The sequence below is a fragment of the Equus przewalskii genome, chromosome 10 (assembly GCF_037783145.1).
Source record: "Equus przewalskii isolate Varuska chromosome 10, EquPr2, whole genome shotgun sequence".
NCBI classification, from domain to species: domain Eukaryota; kingdom Metazoa; phylum Chordata; class Mammalia; order Perissodactyla; family Equidae; genus Equus; species Equus przewalskii.
In genome coordinates, this window is record NC_091840.1 from 15,868,017 (window position 1) to 15,887,398 (window position 19,382).

The 19,382-nt window shown below is 49.7% G+C and overlaps 2 protein-coding genes across 23 annotated transcripts in view; one reads left to right on the forward strand and one right to left on the reverse strand.

Moving 5' to 3' along the window:
* CYB561 (cytochrome b561) overlaps positions 1-8,269 on the forward strand; it is a 14,279-nt gene extending 6,010 nt beyond the window's left edge. For 6 of the 7 annotated variants that reach the window (XM_070561743.1, XM_070561744.1, XM_070561738.1 and 3 more), the window contains exons 2-6: positions 3,516-3,733; positions 4,838-4,936; positions 5,206-5,309; positions 5,791-5,948; positions 6,168-8,269. In XM_070561743.1, coding sequence (XP_070417844.1) covers positions 3,529-3,733; positions 4,838-4,936; positions 5,206-5,309; positions 5,791-5,948; positions 6,168-6,360 — 759 coding nt within the window. In that variant the 5' untranslated portion in view covers positions 3,516-3,528 and the 3' untranslated portion in view covers positions 6,361-8,269. Of the gene's footprint in view, positions 1-364; positions 781-3,515; positions 3,734-4,837; positions 4,937-5,205; positions 5,310-5,790; positions 5,949-6,167 lie in introns of those variants that run through there. The other variant, XM_070561740.1, reaches the window with a different exon arrangement.
* A 3,164-nt stretch (positions 8,270-11,433) lies between these two features.
* TANC2 (tetratricopeptide repeat, ankyrin repeat and coiled-coil containing 2) overlaps positions 11,434-19,382 on the reverse strand; it is a 386,637-nt gene continuing 378,688 nt past the window's right edge. For 10 of the 16 annotated variants that reach the window (XM_070561681.1, XM_070561679.1, XM_070561675.1 and 7 more), the window contains one exon: positions 11,434-19,366. In XM_070561681.1, the coding sequence (XP_070417782.1) occupies positions 17,407-19,366 (1,960 nt within the window). In that variant the 3' untranslated portion in view covers positions 11,434-17,406. The remainder of the gene's footprint in view (positions 19,367-19,382) is intronic. The other 6 variants (XM_070561684.1, XM_070561680.1, XM_070561677.1 and 3 more) reach the window with 1 other exon arrangement.

Consider the following 19,382-nt stretch of genomic DNA (forward strand, 5'->3'; position numbering starts at 1 on the left):
CCGTCTTGCCCCAGAAGCTCTCCGAATGCCATCCTTTTTGGGTTTTTATGGAGGCTTCATGACACAGGCATGCTTGATGAAATTGGCACTGGAGATGGGACTCAATCTCCAGCCCCTCTCCCATCCCCAGAGGTCGAGGGGTGCGACCGAAAGTTCCAACCTTCATCACAAGGTCGGTTCCTTTGGCAACTGGTCCATCCTTGGGTTACCTAGGGGCTTTCATTAACATAACTTAACAAATGACACCTTATCACTTTCTTCACTAGGGAAATTCCATGGTTTTAGGAGCTCCTTCCCATATACTTGTTATAAATCATGGTATCACAGCTATGAAGAGAACCTCACTCTGATTTCTGCCCGTCTCATTAGGAGGTTGGTTGGGAGGGAAAAAAGCAAGCTCTGGCTAGCCTCACCACCCAGTAGCTCCAAGATTGTGGAGTGACAATTCCTTTGCTGCCCTGAGCTCCCACCTCTCTCCTTTGTATTCTCCTTGGCAGAAAGAAGTTATGGCAGGTCAACCCGCAGCAGAGCATGTTCCTTCTGTTCTTCCTAATTCAGAGCTAATCAGATTCTGACCGTGCCCCGGGCTCTCTGGGGATGAATCTAATAAAGGAGGGGAGGGCTGCATTTCTCTGTTCAGAAAATCTTTCGTGTTAGAGTCAGGCAAGGGATTAGATCCCCCAGGAAGAGTAGCACGCACTCCCTGCCTTCAAGGAGCTCACAGGGTTCTTTAGCAGAGAGGCACACAGGAGCTGGACGTGAGGCAGAACACCAAGGCGGGTGAGTACACCCCGGGCCAGCCTCGGGGATGCGGAGGAGGGGGACAGAGTGATGAACAAAATGCCCATTTCGGGCTCTGGAGCAAATCGATAGGGGCAGAGGGTGAGTGGGGAAGTAGAGGCTGCAGCTGTTGCAGAGAGCAGGGAGTGGCTCCGGGGAGTGAGGTGGAGGGAGTGACAGCGGGTTGTGTTAGAGCCAGTGAATAGGGAGGGTCTCCTCTGAGTGGACTTGGTAAGAAAACAGTGCGGGGCTCCAGATGGAAAAGGAGTTAGGATCATGTTACAGAGTTGGCATTTCCCTGGCAGGCAGTGGGCAGCCCTTTGTGCTGGGTGGAGTGACATGACTTGGGGTGCTGGCTTTGTCGCTATTCCTAGCGGGTCAGGCAGATTGAAGAGTAGAGAGACCACACGGAAGCTCCATGCTGGCTTGGGTGGTGGCAGTGAAGATGGCAAGAGCCCTGGGGGAGGGCTCCTAGGATTTGGTGGCCTGTCTGGAGGCACCAGTGCTGGGACTAGGAGAAGGGCAGCCATGGTAGCTACCTGTGAGGTCAGGAGAGGACCTGGTTATGACGATGGGGAGATGATTTTGACTTGGCTGTGCTCAGTTGGAAATGTGTGAGGGATGTCCAGGTAGACATGTTAGTGGACAGTCAGAAATGGGGTTTATATTTGGGAAAGAGGACAGAACTACTGCTAGATTTAGGAATCACTGGTATAGAAGTGACCGATAGGGAGAGAGGCAAGAGTTCCCAAAATAAGTGTTCACTGTGCCCAGGGCTTCTGGAAACAGGTGTTCCCACCTGCCATGGGAGTGTTTCTGAAAGGCGAATTCACAGAATGTGTCAAAAACCTAAAAAAAGAACATGGTTCTTGCTGTAGGATTCCATTTCTCCATTTAGGAATTAATTAGACAAGTGTGTAAAGATGATCACATAGTATCGTTTATTTAGTGAAAAACTGAAAGCTAGCTAAATGCTTAACAACGGGATTGGGTAAAGCATGGAACAGCCACACAATGCATTACTGTGAGGTTATTAAAATCATGACACAGATGTATATTCATTGACTTGGAAAGATATGAATGGTCTACCATTAAATTAAAGCAGGTTAGAAATTGGTATGATCCTGTTTCTATAAAAGAATGTATGTTTCTGGAAGAAAAGCATGTAAGGACATAAATGAAATGTTGATCATGTGTAATTTCTTTCTTTTGGCTTATCTGTATTTTATTGGAGGGAGAGTGTATTAACACCACCCCCTCTGCTTTTTTTTTTTAATGGTAGAGTTGCCAATACTTGTCAAATGTGGCAGAGAGCACTGGGGGGTAAAGATAGCCTGGTCGCCAGGGGGACAAGGCCAGGCGGCCTGGAAACTAATTCTTGAGCACTTACAGGGTAGCAGGCATGTGCTGGGTGTTAGAGGGTGACCCAAAGTCAGTCTGTTGAACATGTCTGCTGAGCTGTCATTCTCTGCTGACAGCAAAGGAGAAGCAGGAGTTCCCACTGCTGCTGGGAGAGGCCGGGACGGTGGGGAAGCAGCGAGTTGACAGCCATTGAGGGGGCGGGATATTGAGTGCTCTGCCCTCTGTGAGCAGTGGCAGTGCCCTTCTCTGGGCACAGGCTGCTGACAGCAACAAGGCAAACAAGTGGAGGCCATGCTGTTCATCGTCTGCCTCCTCTCCTCCCATTCCCCGGCTGCCTCTCCCACCTGGTGTGTGGGCCAGGGCTGGGCCCCGGGGTCTGGAGAACGCCAACTCAGGGTGAAGAGCTGGCATGAAGGTCATCCTGGGTGAGGCTATGGAAACACTGCTCGCCAGGAAATGCGCTCGCCGTGCAGCCCCCTGAGCAAGGCTTTCCTAAACCTCCTCAAGCCGTCCTTTTCTTACCTCTAGACTGGGTACAGTAACATACCTGCTTTACTGTCCTCTCACGGGATGGTTGTGAGTTAAGTTTGTGTATGAAATGCCCCATGAGCTCCGAAAGGTGAGGCTCACCTTGTAGGTCTCATTTCTGGGGCCTGCGGTTTTGGGAAGCTTGCCTGAGGGAGGAGTGCAGGTCCAACCCCGCCTGGTCGTGGAGGACGAAGGAGAGGCAGGATGGGAAACAGGCTACAGGGCTGCTCCTATGCCCCACGTCCTGTCAGGCAAAGCAGGTCAGCTCAGGTTTCTTCACAAGCCTGGTGGAGGCCTGCCCTGGGGGCTGGGCCCGGGCCCAGGGGTGGGCAGGACTCCTTCTCAGCTTAAAAACCGGGCATGGGGCAGGTAGGCTCTCTATTTCTCACCCCACATGTACTTTATGATCCATCTGGAGGGAAACATGTGACTAATCCTCTCCCTTCGAGGAACTTGCTCACTTCTCTGTCTTCTACTGTGAACCCCACTTGAAGAACCCCAGGGCCTCATGACCAGCAAGTAAAGCACAGGCGTGGGCCCTCCTGCTCTTGCCAGCATTTGGAGGCCCTCTACTTGCGCCCCCGTTGCCTGTGGAACTCCGGGCAGCTCACAGCCCGATGTTGGGTCTGGGGTGGGGCTGGCTGTGCCCCTCCTGCCGAGCTTCTTCTGAGCCTTGGGATGGGGGGCGTAGAGGGTCTTGGAGAGGGCACTGTGAGTGCTGCTTTAGCACAGCGGCCTGGGGAGTAGGGCAGAGAGGAAGGTGGCAGGGGGTTGGCATTGGGAGGCTGGAATGAATCTTCTGGAGGTTGTGGTTGCTCCTCTGAGCTCTGCCATCTTTCCTGCAGTGCCTGCCTCAGCATGGAGAGCCGTGCCAGCGCGGCACCCGCCCCCAGAGCACTGCCTTACTACGTGGCTTTCTCCCAGCTGCTGGGCCTGACTGTGGTAGCCACAACTGGCGCTTGGCTGGGTCTCTACCGAGGTGGCATCGCCTGGGAGAGTGCCCTGCAGTTTAATGTGCATCCCCTCTGCATGGTCATAGGCCTGGTCTTCCTGCAGGGAGACGGTGAGTCTCGCCCAGTGCTCCCCGGAGCCACTCTTCCTGAGACAGGCAGTTTGCAGGGACTCTGTAACCCCCGAGGGCTCTCACAGCTTGACAAATCTTAGATTCCCGGAAAGACAGCCAGAGAAGGAAGCTGGCTTACAGCCTGGGGACACTGGGAATCCAACTCAAAGGCCCTGAGGTTGGTGGGTGGTGACTACTTTCCCACTTGTCCCAGGTCCTTCACCTCCTGCTTCAGCAAGCATGCGTGTGCTTCATAGAGTGGAGGCCCAGGGCTGGGCCGTGAGCTGAGGCTGGCTTCTGCAGGGGCAGTTTGAAGTTGGGGGACAAATCTGAGTGTGTGCACGCACACTTCTGTGTGTGTGTGTGTGTGTGGCGGGGGGTAGATGCTGGATTTGGCAGTGCCAGAGCTCTTCTCTCCGGGGTAGGAGCCAGGTAGTGCTTGGCCCCCACTCTGCCTTGAGGTCAGGGGTCCGTGGCCTTCTCCTTCTGGTAACAAGAAAGCCAGATCTATATCTGCTTGACCCAGTCTTCCTAGAGGTGGTCCTGGTGACAGCCACTCCCTCAGCAGCAGAACCTAGGAAGCATTCCCCGCCTGGCCCTGCCCGCCTCAGCCTGGTGAGGGGGGATTGGCTTGGGATCACCAGCTTCTGCTTTGGGAACCAGAGGTTTCCCAACAGGGGAGCCTGCTTGCTAAAAGTAGTGAATATCTGACCAGGCTTCAGTATTGGACTGTTTGAGGATCATCATAGCTAAAAAGGTGAACTCAGAAGCTTGGTGACGCCTTGGTGTGACTGCACCATGAGCCTAAAACAACAGCCTGGAATATATAGGGCACTTGAGAAGAAGGTGGTGGGGTGGGGGGAGGGGGGAGTGTGGGCCGGAGGAGGTGGGGGTTAGGGCAGAGCAGCCTGAGGGTGCCCTATCCGAGGGCCCCTGCTGGGCCCCATTGAGCCTTGTTTTCTCTTCCATTTCCTGTGCTGGGGTACCTCGACAAGCCCTTCACTCAGATAACCTCTCCAGCCAAGGTGTAGCTCCTTGCTGCCCGGGGCAGGAGGCCTTGAGCTCTGGTCAGTGTGCTGACTTCCCCTATCTCACTCCTGGAAGCCCTGCTGGTTTACCGGGTCTTCAGGAACGAGGCCAAACGTACAACCAAAGTCTTGCACGGGCTGCTCCACGTCTTCGCCTTCATCATCGCCCTGGTGGGTGAGTTCCTGGGCACAGCTTCCCTCCCTCCCATCTTCTGACTTGGGGGAGTAGCTGCTTTGTGTGTCTAGTTCCCACTCCAGTTCTGTTATGGTCCACCCCCCTCCCTCCTCCTCCTTCTAAGCATCCCAGGCAGGGACATTGGGTGCTGGCAGCCATTGAGCTGGGACTAGAGCCCAGAAGTCCCGGTTACTCGAGTTTCCCTTGGGTCACCTCACCCCTCCCTTCCCCGTCGCCTGTCCTCACATGACCCCCTGTCTTTGGTCCAGGCCTGGTGGCCGTGTTCGACTACCACAGGAAGAATGGCTATGCTGACCTGTATAGCCTACACAGCTGGTGTGGCATCCTGGTCTTTGTCCTCTACTTTGTGCAGGTGAGTCCTTTCAGCCCCACAGCCATGGGGGAGGGGACGCAAGGAGGGGAACCAGGCCTAAAGCAGTGTGTGTGCCATACAAGGCTCCATTTTCCAGGGTGTGTGCCCAAAGGTGAAAGAGTTGCTTTAGTCCAACTGGATGCTGCTTTCAGATTCTGAAATGGGTACAAAGCCAGGATTTTACAGGTGAGGGTGCCTAGATCCAGGCACCCTTCCAGCTGACGTGGTACATGTGTTTGGCCATAGGCCCCATCTTCTAAGTGTAAAGTGTGATGAACCAAGACCAGGTCTCAAGAGTCAGAGGCCCGGACCTTTCCCATAAGTGCTGAGTGCTCCCCTCACTACTCTTAAGATGGAGGAAACCAAATGGGCGGATGGAGGGGTTCGCAGTCCTTGTGTGGAAGCAGCCTGCTTGGGACACCTCGGGTTGGTTAGGCTGATGGCCAGCTCAGTCTCTGGCCCGCCTTGCCTTTCCTTCTAGTGGCTCGTGGGCTTTAGCTTCTTCCTGTTCCCTGGAGCTTCGTTTTCTCTGCGGAGCCGCTACCGCCCCCAGCACATCTTCTTTGGTGCCACCATCTTCCTCCTGTCTCTAGGCACAGCCCTGCTGGGCCTGAAGGAGGCGCTGCTGTTTAAACTTGGGTGAGTGTCCTGTGCCACGATTGCCTACAGAGAATGACCCCTGTCCTCTGCTCCCCTGGACATCTGCCTTCTGAGCCAGCTTTTGGTGGAGTTAGCCAAGCAGTGGTTTTTCTCTCTGGGTGGGGCACGGACATGGCATCTTTCTGGCCCAGGTGCGAATGGCATTTGGAGTAACAGTGACCCCTTGGGTGGTGTCTCCCTTCCACCCTAACTCTGCAGGACCAAGTACAGCACGTTTGAGCCAGAGGGGGTGCTGGCCAATGTTTTGGGCTTGCTGCTGGCCAGCTTCGGCGTGGCTGTGCTCTACATTCTGACTCGCGGTGACTGGAAGCGGCCACCCCAGGCGGAGGAACAAGCTCTCTCCATGGACTTCAAGACGCTGACAGAGGGTGACAGCCCCAGCTCCCAGTGACAGCCTGCTCTTGTCCTGCGGGGAGGGGCCTGGCTGTGGCCGGCCTCCTCAGGTCTGGGGTTTCCGCTAGGTGTCTTTCCCACGCCCCGCTGAGGCTGTCTTCAGAATCAGTGGCTCCCGGGAGGGGCTCGGCCTAGTGGGTGGGGAGTATGGGCAGAGTGCCTCTTTGGGCGCTGATTTCTGGGGTTCAGGGCTTGGCCTCCTGTGCTTCCCCTCCTTGCTGCTGCTTTAGCATCCTGTTAGTCACGCACAGCCCCCTGCCCTTGTTTTCCCTGTCAGCCCCTCAAATGGAGAAGCTTTGGGTAGGCTTTTGGGTGGTTAGTCCTGGTCGCAGAAGCTCAGATCCCTGAAGGAGATGGAGAGCAGCTCCCCGCTCGAGGCAGCGGATGCTGGGCCGAGTCCAGTGGCTACAGAGAGCAAAAGGCTGTGGGAGAAACTGCGGGGCCTCAGCGACAGGGCTGGCAAAGCCAAGACCTGCTTTGTGTAACACTGAATTCAAACCAGGAGTCTTGCTAGCCTGAATAACACGTGGTATGAATGGGCCCAGTCTTTGGCAGTGGAGCAAGTGATATTATGTGTAAAATATGTTGGTGTTCAGAGCAAGGCTCCCCAGGAGACGGGAGGGACTGGCCCCTGGGAAGTTCTGGAGATGTGGCTTTGGCCCAGCTGAGTCTTGAGGCTTCCCTTTCTTTAACCCTTAGCCCCAGGATGGCTTTGCTAGAAGAGGAGATGGGGCACAGGACTTCAGACAAACCTGCCATTGGCAGCTGACAGCAGTTGAAAAAGGAAGGAGATGGCCCCCTGCATAGGCTGTTGTGGGTGGTGGGTTATCTTGCAGCTCACTCCTGTAGGGGCTCCACTCCCCACAGTGGCCTGCGCCTCCGCCAGCGAGCTCCCATTGTCCCCACCCTCATGAGCTAGCTCAGGCACTGCTCTGACCGGAGGCCGAGGGCACAAGCCTTTTTTTTTTAAAATGAAAAGCTGCTGCTGTTGCCCCCTTTCCCTTTTGATGGGGAAGGCAGAGGCTGCTTGCTTCTGTTCGGGAGGAGAGTCCCATCCTCTCTTACCTGGGGCCCATCTTTGCAGGAAATTGGGACTGAGTCAGAATCTGATTAATTCCCCCAACCCCCTAACTGTGTTATGCTGTTGGATGAGTCACTGTTGGGCTTTGGTCTAGGAATGATGTGATTAGAGCATGGATCTTGTGTTTCCTGGACTTGGCAAATGCTCTCTCCTTGTTTTCTGGGCTTTGAGGAGCATGATATTGTTTGAGATGGATGCAGTTTACTTAAATGGAGAAATTAATAAAATTTCCAAATCAGACTACTGTTCTTTTAACGGTTGCCTTTTTCACACCTAACTGCTGCCTAGGAGAAAGTGGCTAGTTTCCATTACTGCTCAGATTCCTGATGCTCAGCTTTCACCTTGGGTCCTGCCTCATGTGGTGCCGCTTCTCAGAGTAGGTGGCTCTGGCCCAGCGCCCTCCCCAGCAGGCCAGGCTCCTGGCGAGCCTTCCCCATCAGGGCTGCAGGGTCCCTCCACTGCCCCGCCCCCCATTTAGACTGTATGCTCTCCAAGGGCAGGGGCTCCATCAATTCTTTCATCACCTGGCACACACTTGTATAGTCAAATGTTTACATGTGGGAAAACTCCACCTTAGACCAACTCCCACAGGACAATTGTGTCTCTCTCTTGCCAGAATGCCATGTACAGAAATGGAACCTTAGATTTACAATAAAAGTCTGTAAACTGTTCTGTTTGCCAAAGTGTATGTTGGATGACTAAGGATCCAAAAAGCCCCCTGAAAGCTGACCAGTGGCAGTTTATTTTGTTTTGCCTGTGGCCAGTCTTCTGTGAAGTACAATGTAGTGTTGGTGCAACAGATGATTCAATAAATGTCTACAGCAGATCTCTCGCCTGTTGTCTTCATTTACTGTGGCAGTAAAAGGAGCCAGTGCTTCCAGCAGAGTCAGATAAAGTTAGTTCTATTAGGGTTGAGAGAAAGTGAACTTTCCAGGCTGGGCACACAAGGGAAAGTGATTAATGATATTTATCATGGCGCAGGCTCTGAAATGGCCCAGTGGCTGTCCAGTCTCTGGACCCAGGGGGAGGCTCTTCCGCGTGGTTAGAGAAACCCTTTTCTCAACCCAGAGTGGCCTGGAGAGTGGAGCTGAGAGAGCCTGATAAGGGCCTCGGCAAGAAAATCCCCTCAGTATTCAATTAACTTTTTTCCTTTTAAAAAGTGTCTCTTCGTTCCATAAGAAGAGGAGCAAAGCTTTGAGAACAAGCTGAGATTCCACTTTAGATCGATTCCTAAGGCTCAGGCTGGAGATGTGTTATAGTGAAGTTGGGTGGGGGCTCCCCTGGGACGTACTGTGTGTCCTGAAAAGCACCATCACTGAAAACAACTTCAGAACTTACTGAGGGGGCTCACTATTTAAAGGGACCCTACAGCGAATCCTCTGCAAAGGTAAAAATCCTTCGGTAACATGAATTCTTACTTCGTAACATTTATTTTATTTTCCGTGTTGTATCTGGTTTCTAATGTGTGTGAGCCAGAGCTCAAGAGGTCTCTGCTTTATGCATCATCTGTAGTGTCTCCTACATCAAGCCTTCTATGTGAACCTTAATTTGCTTAAAAGCATGCAAAGCACATGGCTTGAGACATGGCACAAGCTGATCGCTCAGTCAAGATCAGGGCCAGCTCTTGGGTGAGCAGAGGCCTTTTGACCCCATTAATGTGCCATCTCGCTTCCGGTTTTTGTGCTAGCTTCTGGACTTGAAGGGTCTCTGTGCTTGTGAATATTCAAATGGTTCCAGCCAGGAAAATGATGCCTCTCCCTCCAGAGCGTTACTCCTTTACCTCCTCAGGAGGGACCTCACCCTCTTACTGGGTTTGGAACTCCTAGAAGTCCCAAAGTTATTCCTTTTGACCTTGGCGTAAAGTTTTTTCTCCAAAGGAGTACAAAGTAGCTTTCTCCAAGCTTCCTTCTTGACCCGCTACCTGTGCTTCTGGTGTCATTCAGATTGCTTTGTTTTCTTAGATCGCCTGAGGAAGGGGGCAGCACGGTACAGAGGAAAAAGCTTCCGGGCAGACCCGATTCCAAGTCCTGTCCCTGCCTCCATGACCTTGAGCAATTTAAACTCTCAGGATCTGCTTCCTCACTTATGTTTTGGAGACAGCACTGTTGTCTGTCAGAGGCTGTGTGAGGAATAGAGAACACACGTAAAGTCCCTATCACAGTATCTGGGACATAACGGGCACCTCAAGAGAATGGCCCATTACAATGGACTCTGCACTACCTCTCTTTTTGCCATAGGGCCTTCCAGACATGACACCCTTATGAACGTGCTATCTTTATTCCTGAGAATGGGAGGACTCAGTTTCCAAGTTTCTCCAAGCTCCTCCAGCTTCTGTTTTAAAGCTGAAAGAGGGTGACACTGTGTTCCCCTCCCCATCTCTGCCTACCCATCCTGGCCTACTGAAGGGGGTCCAGTTTACCATGTGCACGTGCGCACCGTGGTGCATCAAGCTATAAAGTGCTGCTGAAGGGCGCCTGTTAGGGCCTGAGAATAGCAACGGGAAGGCAGTTTGATTCTGGACTTCTGAGAATCTACAAAGAACTTGATAGGTTCACTGTTTGCTGCTGCTCTGAGTGGCTTTTTAGTCAGGTTAAGGGCAAATTCCTTTTAAGAATTAGCTTTTTAGGAATCACTACCTTTCACCTTTCTTCCAATGCCCCAGGAATCCTTAAAAAGCTGAAACTAACCACTTACCCACTTTTGATTTTTTGGTTTTTTTTAGATCGGCACCTGAGCTAACAACTGTTGCCAATCTTTTTTTTTTTTTTCCTGCTTTTTCTCCCCAAGTCCCCCTAGTACATAGTTGTATATTCTAGTTGTGGGTCCTTCTACTTGTGGCATGTGGGACGCCGCCTCAGCGTGGCCTGATGAGCGGTGCCATGTCTGCGCCCAGGATTGGAACCCGGGAAACCCTGAGCCGCTGAAGCGGAGCACACGAACTTAACCACTCGGCCATGGGGCCGGCCCCACCACTTTTGATTTTTAATGAAATAACTGGAACAGCCCAGGAATGTTTTTCAGATCGAACAGGTGGTTCCTTACAGAGTTCTCTCCTCTCCTCTTCAAAGGCAATTCTGGTGTCCAGGCCGGGGTGCTGGTGCATGCCTCGAGTTTTCCTGCTTCCTCATCTTGGGTTGTTTGGGGGAAACTGATGTAGTTACACAGCAGGGATGTTTGTTCAACACAATCTGGCGTCTAGAGGAAGTGGTCTCCTTCCTTGCCTGTCCCTCAAGTAGACGGAAGTAGCAGCTAGGCAGGAAAGGCTGCCGGACTCAGTGCCGGGCACTTTTAGAAAAAGGTATCGAGTCTCTCGCCAGTTTCGGGAAATCTGCAACCTCTCCATTCACAATGCAGCTGCCTAGGTCTCTATATGGCCAAGATTCAAACTTCTAGCCAGAATTCTGAAGAAAAACAAAGTCACTGGAAGCAGTGGGCTTCAAGCTTTCACCAAGTTAGCCTCGGGAACTAGAGCTAGGGCTGTCCCCTCATCCTCCGGCATGCCGTCTCTGAACGGAAGAGCTCTAACTGGCAGCCCCCGTCAGCCTGGGCTTTTGGTATGGAGCTGGATTGGGGTGTGGCCTCAACTGTTAAAATGAAACAAGGAGCAGGGCTCTGTGCTCCCTTGCTACGGCTGGAGAAAACCTCTGACGCTGAAGAAAAAGCCTCCCTTTCTCAACAAATGCAGCGAGCCTTTGCTGATAGGCCCTTAGAACATCTTTTCTTCTTCACGGTTCTCTTGAGTGCCTACCACAATGTCCGACTCCGAGCAGGTGCTCAATATCTGCACTGAGTGAATAAAAGCCTGAAGGGGTCACTCTGAATGTCCCACAAGAGACCAAGCAAATCATCAGGAATGTGGTTTTCACCTTAACCTGTCAAAGCTGTCCTTGGGGGTGGCTTCCCCAGCCGCACGGGCCTCAGTGAGGGCGAGCCTGAGAGTCAACTCCCTGGAGAGGTGTTGGGACGGAAGGAGAAAGCACCACAATGCCATGGTTTCCAAGTGTTACTCATTTATAAATAAGTACATTTGCTTTCATACATACAGTTCATTGTACAGATGGCGATCTGTATACATGGGCAGGAAAATGCATTCATTTAACTTTTCACATCTATCTCACACAGCTCACATGTACAGACAATAAAACTGCTCAAGCAAGTACAGCAAAGGAAAATGTCTTTCCTTATACACAGGGGGCTAGATGCCTCTGAGTGTGGGACATCCCCACTGCACGAGTTCACAACTGTGTGGTGTTCAATATATCAGGATAGAGAACAAACATGCGTTGGATAATATACTGTACAGAGAAAGTCCTTTACATCTGAGTTATAGAAAACCTAAAGGAAAACTAAGTGCATTAAAGCTTTTTCCAGCAAGTGTCTTGAAAGGACAGCAAAGAGGAGGAAGAATCGAAATCATATTAGTACAAATCACTCTTTAATTGTAGACTGTACATGTCTATACTGATTAAAATCATCTTGGGTTTGGAGGAGACAGAACAGAGACAAAGATGCTGTGCTAGATGGAAAGGAGGCCATGCCTGAGAATGGCACCTGCCCTGAGCCTGACAAGGAACTGGCCCCACTCAGCAGGAATCAGCCAAAGGAAAAAAAAAAAAACAAAAAAAAACAAAAACAGACCAGAACAGGAAGTGTTAACTTACAAGATTTCCAAAATAACCTGTGAATGAAGTAGAGATCTGGAGCCGGCATTTCTAACCCTTTTTTTCCAGTAAGTTGGTACACAATAAGGCAGGTACATTCAAGTACTGAATTTTCCAGAATTAACCCTCTGTCTGGTCCTGGGGACTGAAGAGATGACTTGAGTCCCCCTAACCAGATGTTCTGGTTAGTGATTAGGTGAGAGAAAAATCCAGCCAGCAAGAGCTACAAAAACAAAGCAGCTAGGCTCCTTCCTTTCCACAGAGTACGTTTGTCTGAAAAACGACAGCGATGCTGGCCTGCGTCTACATGCTTCCAGCTAAAACCTGACAGGTCAGCTTAATGGAGATATCACAGAGTCAGCAGGAAGAAATGAGATGATATGGGTGAGGAAACATGAAAGTAACACTTGATTTTTGGTGTCCAATTATGCATTCATTTGGTACTGACTTTCAAAGCTCTGACTGTGGCCACTACATGGCCACAAGCATCTCAGGGTGGTTCAGCTGCTGTGAGGCATTGGACACCGAAATGCAGGTTACCAACACTTCAGCCCTTGAGTGGTCTGTGTTACAAAAGGAGTTGATGAAGACCCAGTGATTATTCAAGTAGCTCTGCACAGTGGCTCCACCAGCCCCATTGTGCTTGTGTCCAGACCCCCAGCCAGCCACCTTTTCTCGGGAGCAGCCAGAGCTGAGTTCAAGGCATTGCATGGTGAAGGTTTCCATGACACGTCTTTGTAGGTAGCTCTTACCCCTAAGCCCTTTGTGTTCATTGTTGTTAGTCATGGTAGATGGTCACTCTGGAATTCCTGGAGGAAAAGGAGAAAAGGCCACACCTCCCAGTGCTCATACAACAGGGCAGCAGAGGCCTCCGTGTGGAAACAGCAGCAGGCTGCCTTTGCAGGTTAGCTTCTTGAGTAGTGGGCAGCCCAACGACAGACAGGCAGGGCAGGCGAGGCAGGGACAAGGGTGGGCACATCCTACCCTCTGGGGGAGCCTGTTCCATTTTGTGGCAAAGATTCAGGGAGCAACTGGTTTTGTCCAAGGCATTTCTGCAGTAGAAAAAGAACTATCTTTGAATCAAACCATCCAACTGTGACACATCTGGAGTTATAAAAGTTGGAGGCCAAGAGGAACTGAGAGGGGTGCTCATGGGGAAGAAAGGGATCCTCTACATACCCATCCATCCACTGGAGAAGGGAGTTCTAGGCAACCTTCTCCCAGCCTCCACCTGGCTGAAGGTCCAAAGCACGTAGTGTTCAAAGAGCTTATCTTGCCACAGCTTGGACGTGTGTGAAGCCCCCTTTCCGGCCTTTGTTCCCTCCTTCCTGAGCCCTCTGAGCCCATGGGCCTGCCTGCTGCCCTGCAAGTGGCTCCTCCAGGGCAGATGCTGCCATTCTTTGCTACCAGACACGCCTGGTGCAGAGCCACAGTGACACCTCGTGGTAAAGCATGGTGAAGCAAGGTGACATCCACATAACCCACTTACGTGACTAAAATCTAAGGAAAATACTTATGGATATTAACTTAGATACTGATTGATTTTTTCTATTGGGTACATCTCTGGAATATAAAAATACCAATATTTAGAGAGGGGTTCATAAACTACTATACAATATAAGGACTGAGAATACCTTTCTCTAAGCTGTTCTGTTTACAATAATTTAGGAAAAGTGTTTAGTAATCCAGGCTTAACTAAATTAGCAAACTTGTATCTCTGGACAATGACCTGGGGTACTGTACATGATTCTAATCAGTGGAATTTTCCTGAGCCTTCAAGTTTAAGTTAAACACATCTAAAAAGAGGGGCACCTGGGAGGGGAACAAGAAGGGTTGTGCTCTATTAACTGGGGACTTTAATAGTGCACATCTGCAGCCCGGACAGGATACAACAGCAGATACAAAATGGTCTCCATTTTGTCCATGCCAAATTCTCATGTTACACAGGTTTTCCCTTTACTTTGTAAATAAACATTAATTTTTAATTGTTAATTGTGTGCCTTACTGATCCAGTAAATAAAGTAACCATGTCTCAGGAGTCCCTAAGAAAATTGCTGGAAAAGCACTTTAAAATCACTGCAAATATTTTTTGTATTTAAAAATTCTTAATCTTTTTGATGCTTATATACAACAGTTATTTTTTGTGCTATAAATGTTGTGATCCACTGCTTGATTTCTTTCCTTTTTTTTCTTGAAAAATACACTAAAAGACAAGAGCGGTTTTGCTATTTTCTAATGAAGACATTACTCACACTTAAATATCCAGTATTTATCAGAGTTACAAATTCAAACAGTAAAGTGCACCCATTTATAGACATGATGTGATGGAAATCCATTAGTGCAAGAATTCTGGGCAAACGGAACGTACAATTTGGTGAGAAACCTGTAAGCTGAAGTTTGTCACCACTGTCTCCATTTCAGGGTGATGTGAATTGGGTGGGTGGAACTTACCAGTTTCATTTGAAAAATTTCCCCCACCTGAAGCCAGACATCAACTCAGCAAGTGCTGCTGGGGACGGGGTGTCTCTAAGATACAGTACTAAGATCATCCCATGGCAGTGAAGTAGCAAAACAGGGCTCAGGCAGTCCACTGACAAGGAAGAGCTTTGTCTCCTGCCCCAGTAAGGTTCAGTTGGCATTTTCTAGTCAAAAGCAACTGGCGCCCAGTAGTGATATTCACTCCCTCTTACAATGGCTAAAAAAGAACTGCGTTTTGACTGTTGACATTTAGGTGTTTTGCCCAATAAGGCATAGACTCTAAGTCTCCTGTTTGTCCTGGAAAACTGAAAGAAACCCTGGGGAAAAGTGGCATTAGTGGCTATTTGTAAAACTACAGAACCTGCTCAGCCACCTACATAAGTGAGCACAGGTGGTATGTGTGGGGTTCCAAATAAGCAGGAGCACTTTTCTAATAGACACTGAGAAATTTTTCAAAATGTAGCAGCAGCTCCTCAGTGAGAGGTGGTTAAGAGGGGATAAGATGGGGGCCAGCCCCGCGGCTGAGTGGTTAAGTTTGCGTGCTCCACTTCTGTGGCCCAGGGTTCGCTGGTTCGGATCCTGGGCGCAGACCTAGCACTGCTCATCAAGCCATGCTGTGGCGGCATCCCACATAGAGGAACTCGAATGACTTACAACTAGGATATACTGCTATGTCCTGGGGCTTTGGGGAGAAAAACAAAAAGAGGAAGATTGGCAACAGATGTTAGCTCAGGGTCAATCTTCCTCACCAGAAAAAAAAAAAAAAAAAGGAAAAGGAAAAGAAAAAAAAGGGGATAAGATACAAACAGCTCAATAGGGCTGAGACCTGGACAGAAAGAGCTGAGAGGCTGCTGGGCTCCTGGCTGTAGGCTGATGCTAGAGCTGTACATTCCATCTTCCTGATGAGAGAAAGAGAGAGGAAAGAAGAGAAGAGACACCGATGTCCACCCTGGTCTAGTTGAGTAGGAGATAGTCCTTAAGCATCAGAGAGAGTGGCAAGAGTCTGGGTCTTGAGTTAGCACAGCTGTTTGCTTCTAGCACAGAGAGACAGATCCTGGCCCATTTCAGGCTTGGGGTCCCTCTATTTGGCAAGATCTAAATTAGTAATGTTTCTGATCTTAGTTTCATGCTCCCCATTGTTGTAAATATGCTTTCAGAAGATACTATTATAAGCAGGTCTGGTCACATATGGATTTTTATTCAGGAAAGTGCCCTTCCTGTAAGTCCTTTACTAACAAGAGCAGAATGATTCCTAATAACAAATAACTAATTCTCTTTTGTTTAGTTTTAGTTGTTTAGTTTGTTAAATTTTGAGAGCTGATGTGGTCAGTACCAGGCCTGTGCTAAGGCTTTGGTTTCCGTGTTCTTGCTGTCCATCTCATGCTGGCCTCAGTCACTCAAAGGACAGGTTAGCAAATGACCTCAGGACATAGATGTGTGGAGGGTGACCGGATCAGAACACTTGCTGTCTATCTCATGTGCCCCCACCCACGGCTGAAGAGGTCTTTCTTTACCCTGAAATATTTTGTTGTGTCTGGTTTTCAAATATCACTCCACAAACACTCCTACCTAGAAAGATAAAAGAAGAAACAATTCTTGTAATAATAGATAATGAAACTATAGATCTCGAAATGGAATAGACAACACCTGGCACGGAATGCAATGGCCCTGGGTGCAAACCCTGGGAATAAGTCTTACAGTTCCATGAGAATTCAATTTGCTTCTCAAAGAACCAATTTCTTCACTATACCATCCTGATTTAAAAAAAAGAGGGCCAGTAGAACAAAATCTGGCTTTTAGGCAAAGATCTAACTAACAGGATTATTGCATCAGTCAACCTTCAGAAGAGTTTGCTTTTGGTGGAACACGATGCTCAGTGATGTATCAGGACCTAAAAAGTAGATTCTTCCAAGACAGACTTTTTACAGCCTTTCACTGAGAATCCACAACAGTTTTTCTTTCTCTCTCTCTCTTTCTATATATTTATTTCCCACCCAGCCATGGAAAATCAGTAGCTTTTAATGATTAATTTGGTTAAAAATCTAAAGAATAACTCTCAGTGAATTATTTAAAAATATCCATGATTCTCATCCAATTTCCTTGGCTGACTGAAATATTTAAAGGGCTGCTTGTTTTCTAAATGTTCCTAAAATGCCTTTTGGGAAATCAATGTAGTAATATTTCAAATAATTATATTGTTTTTTTCCTTCCAATTTAACAGACTTATTTCTTCTCTTCCTCCTTGATCCTTTTACCATCACAGGAAGACCAGCAATAATTTAAATGAACATTCTAGACCTGATGACTGCAGGGAGCTGGCGGTCCAGGGGAGGAGACCATGGCACAAGAATGCACTGGGGGCTGGCTATTTGGATAACACTGGTTAAGAATGCAAAGGCAAAGGGGCGTTATACTCTTTCTAAAGTTCCTAGAAGAAAACGAACAAGAACATCTTACTTTTGTAAAAAAGGAGAGACATTTACACAACAAGAACATCAGTGAAAGCGATTGTCTCCTGGAAAAAGCTGACCAGTGTGTCTGATCTCCCTGGGTTAAAGCACATGGCACAACAATCTCCTCGTTGGCATCTGAAGGAGGGAGAGAGCATGTGGCTGGGGCACAGACAAGAAAACTGAAGTCCTGGCTCACTGGAGGCCAGCTTCCCAGTCGGCTGCATGCAAAGGATTTCAGCATGTGGGCTGCCACCTCTGAACACCACACAGAAACTACATGAGAAATTAAGCCAGAGAACTACCTCAAATGTGGAAACCAAGCCTGAAAATGTGCAGTGAAAACATTTGGGTCTCACTCCAACAAACGTCTTTTAAACATTAGACTCCACAAATGGTCTCTTTGGTTTGATAGGGGATGTCTGCCCTTGTCGAGAGTCCCGGGACAACTGCCTGTACAGGTTGTCCTGGTATGCCTGAGCCACAGGGAGGGTCCGAGCCACCTTCACGTCGGGATATGAGGAGGCCTGGCTGACTCTCTCCAAGAGGTCTCCACGGGACCCATTAGCCAGCATCCCATGTGGGCTGTAATAATCGTCCTCCAGCAAATGGCCATTCTGTGCATTGTTGGTTTTGTTATAAAAGGCAATGTTGCTGATGGATGATGGTGGACTGAAGGACTCAGGCTGAGGCAGGTTGCCTGGAGATGTGGGACTGAGAACGGTATCCACTGATGACACTGCCCAGGTCCGATTTTGCTGGTGAAGGTGGGGGTACTGTTGAGTCCGGGCTGTTTTATCTATGATCCCCATGAATGGTGTGGTCCTGGATCGGGTGGGCTCACTGGGGTAACCTCCCTGAGTGGGAGACACTGGTGACAGCTCATCACATGACCTATCATAAGCAGGTTTTAGTGGGATCTCCATTTGCTGAATCGAGGAAGATGGCCGGAAGGTAGGAGTTAGGTTGGAGGCAGATGAGATACTATTGCTAGATGGAGAGAAGCGAAGGCCTACACTTTGGGAGTGCAGCAGTGGCCTGGGAGTTGGTGGGTGAGGTTTGATTTCATTAGGGTTGACACTAATAGGTCTTCTGATTAAATGTGACACATCAGGGGAACCTAGCTGGCTAGAGGAACGCTCCAGATCTAGTTTTGAGTGACAGACTGGGTAATAGGATGCGGACTGGCTACGTCCAATCTGTGGTGTCTGGCTGTATCTTACACCACCTCGATAGGCTGACGAAGGTCGCTGTGGAAGGTCTTCTTTGGTCAACCCTCCATGCTGACAGATGGCACCTGCACTTAGGCTGGCCTGGACATGCTGCACAGGTCTGCCATCCCCTACAATCCCCCCAATTGACCCTTGATAAACCAACCGGCTCTGAGTCACTCCTATGTCCCCTTGTGAAGACTGGTATTTACTAGCCATTGAATGGGCTACTTGGCCATAGGCCCCTGTGGAGATGACAGTGCTTGAATGAACTGCTGAGCTGGGCTGGTTGCTTCTCACAATCTGCGCCTTGGCAGGCTGCAGCCTGAGCCCTTGCTGGGGAACTGCCACAGGAAGCTGAGGCATCTGGTAGGGTCGCTGGGCCATTTTGGATAATGGAGATTTTGGTCTGCCAGGAAGCTGACTAACATTTGTTTCTTGCTGATAGCGTACGGGTGAACCAGATTGGGATCTGTAGACATTCATGCTTTCAGCTGGAGGGCTGGCCCGATACTGAGGGCCTCTACGGAGAGGGGAAGGGGGAGGGCTTGGGTACTCTTTGCCCTGCCCTCCCACAGGAGGGGGGCTGAAGCGGTAAGATCCACCCTGATGAGCGGGGGAAGTGTGTGGTGGGCTAGGTCTGTAATGAGAGTTCTGGTGAGTTGGAGAAAGAGCAGGTGAGGTGGACTGATAGCCCTGTCTAGTGGGAGAACCTACAGAACTACTGGACCGGAAGTCAAAAACTTGATGAGAGCCTAGAGGTGAGCTAGAGATGTAGGCTGAGTCACGATGGGCTGGAGAAGAGGGTGGGCTCTGGATTATTGGGAGCCCCTGACTGGGCCGAGCCTCCGTCTGGAGGCCAACGGAAACATTTTCAACATCCTGTTCCAGGTACTCCTCCTCAAATATATCTTGAACAGAGTATATATCTTCATGCTGAGGTTCAGGTTCTGTTTCTTCTGGTAATTGCTCCTGAGGCTGCTGCTGTGGTGGCTGCTGCTGCTGCTGCTGCATCTGTCTACACTCTTCCTCCACTCTCATCAGAAGTCTCTGGATCTCACGGTTGTTTGGACATAGCTTGATGGCCTCGTTCAGGTCCTCTAAGGCTGCTGCAAACTGTCTGCTTGACAAAATGTAAA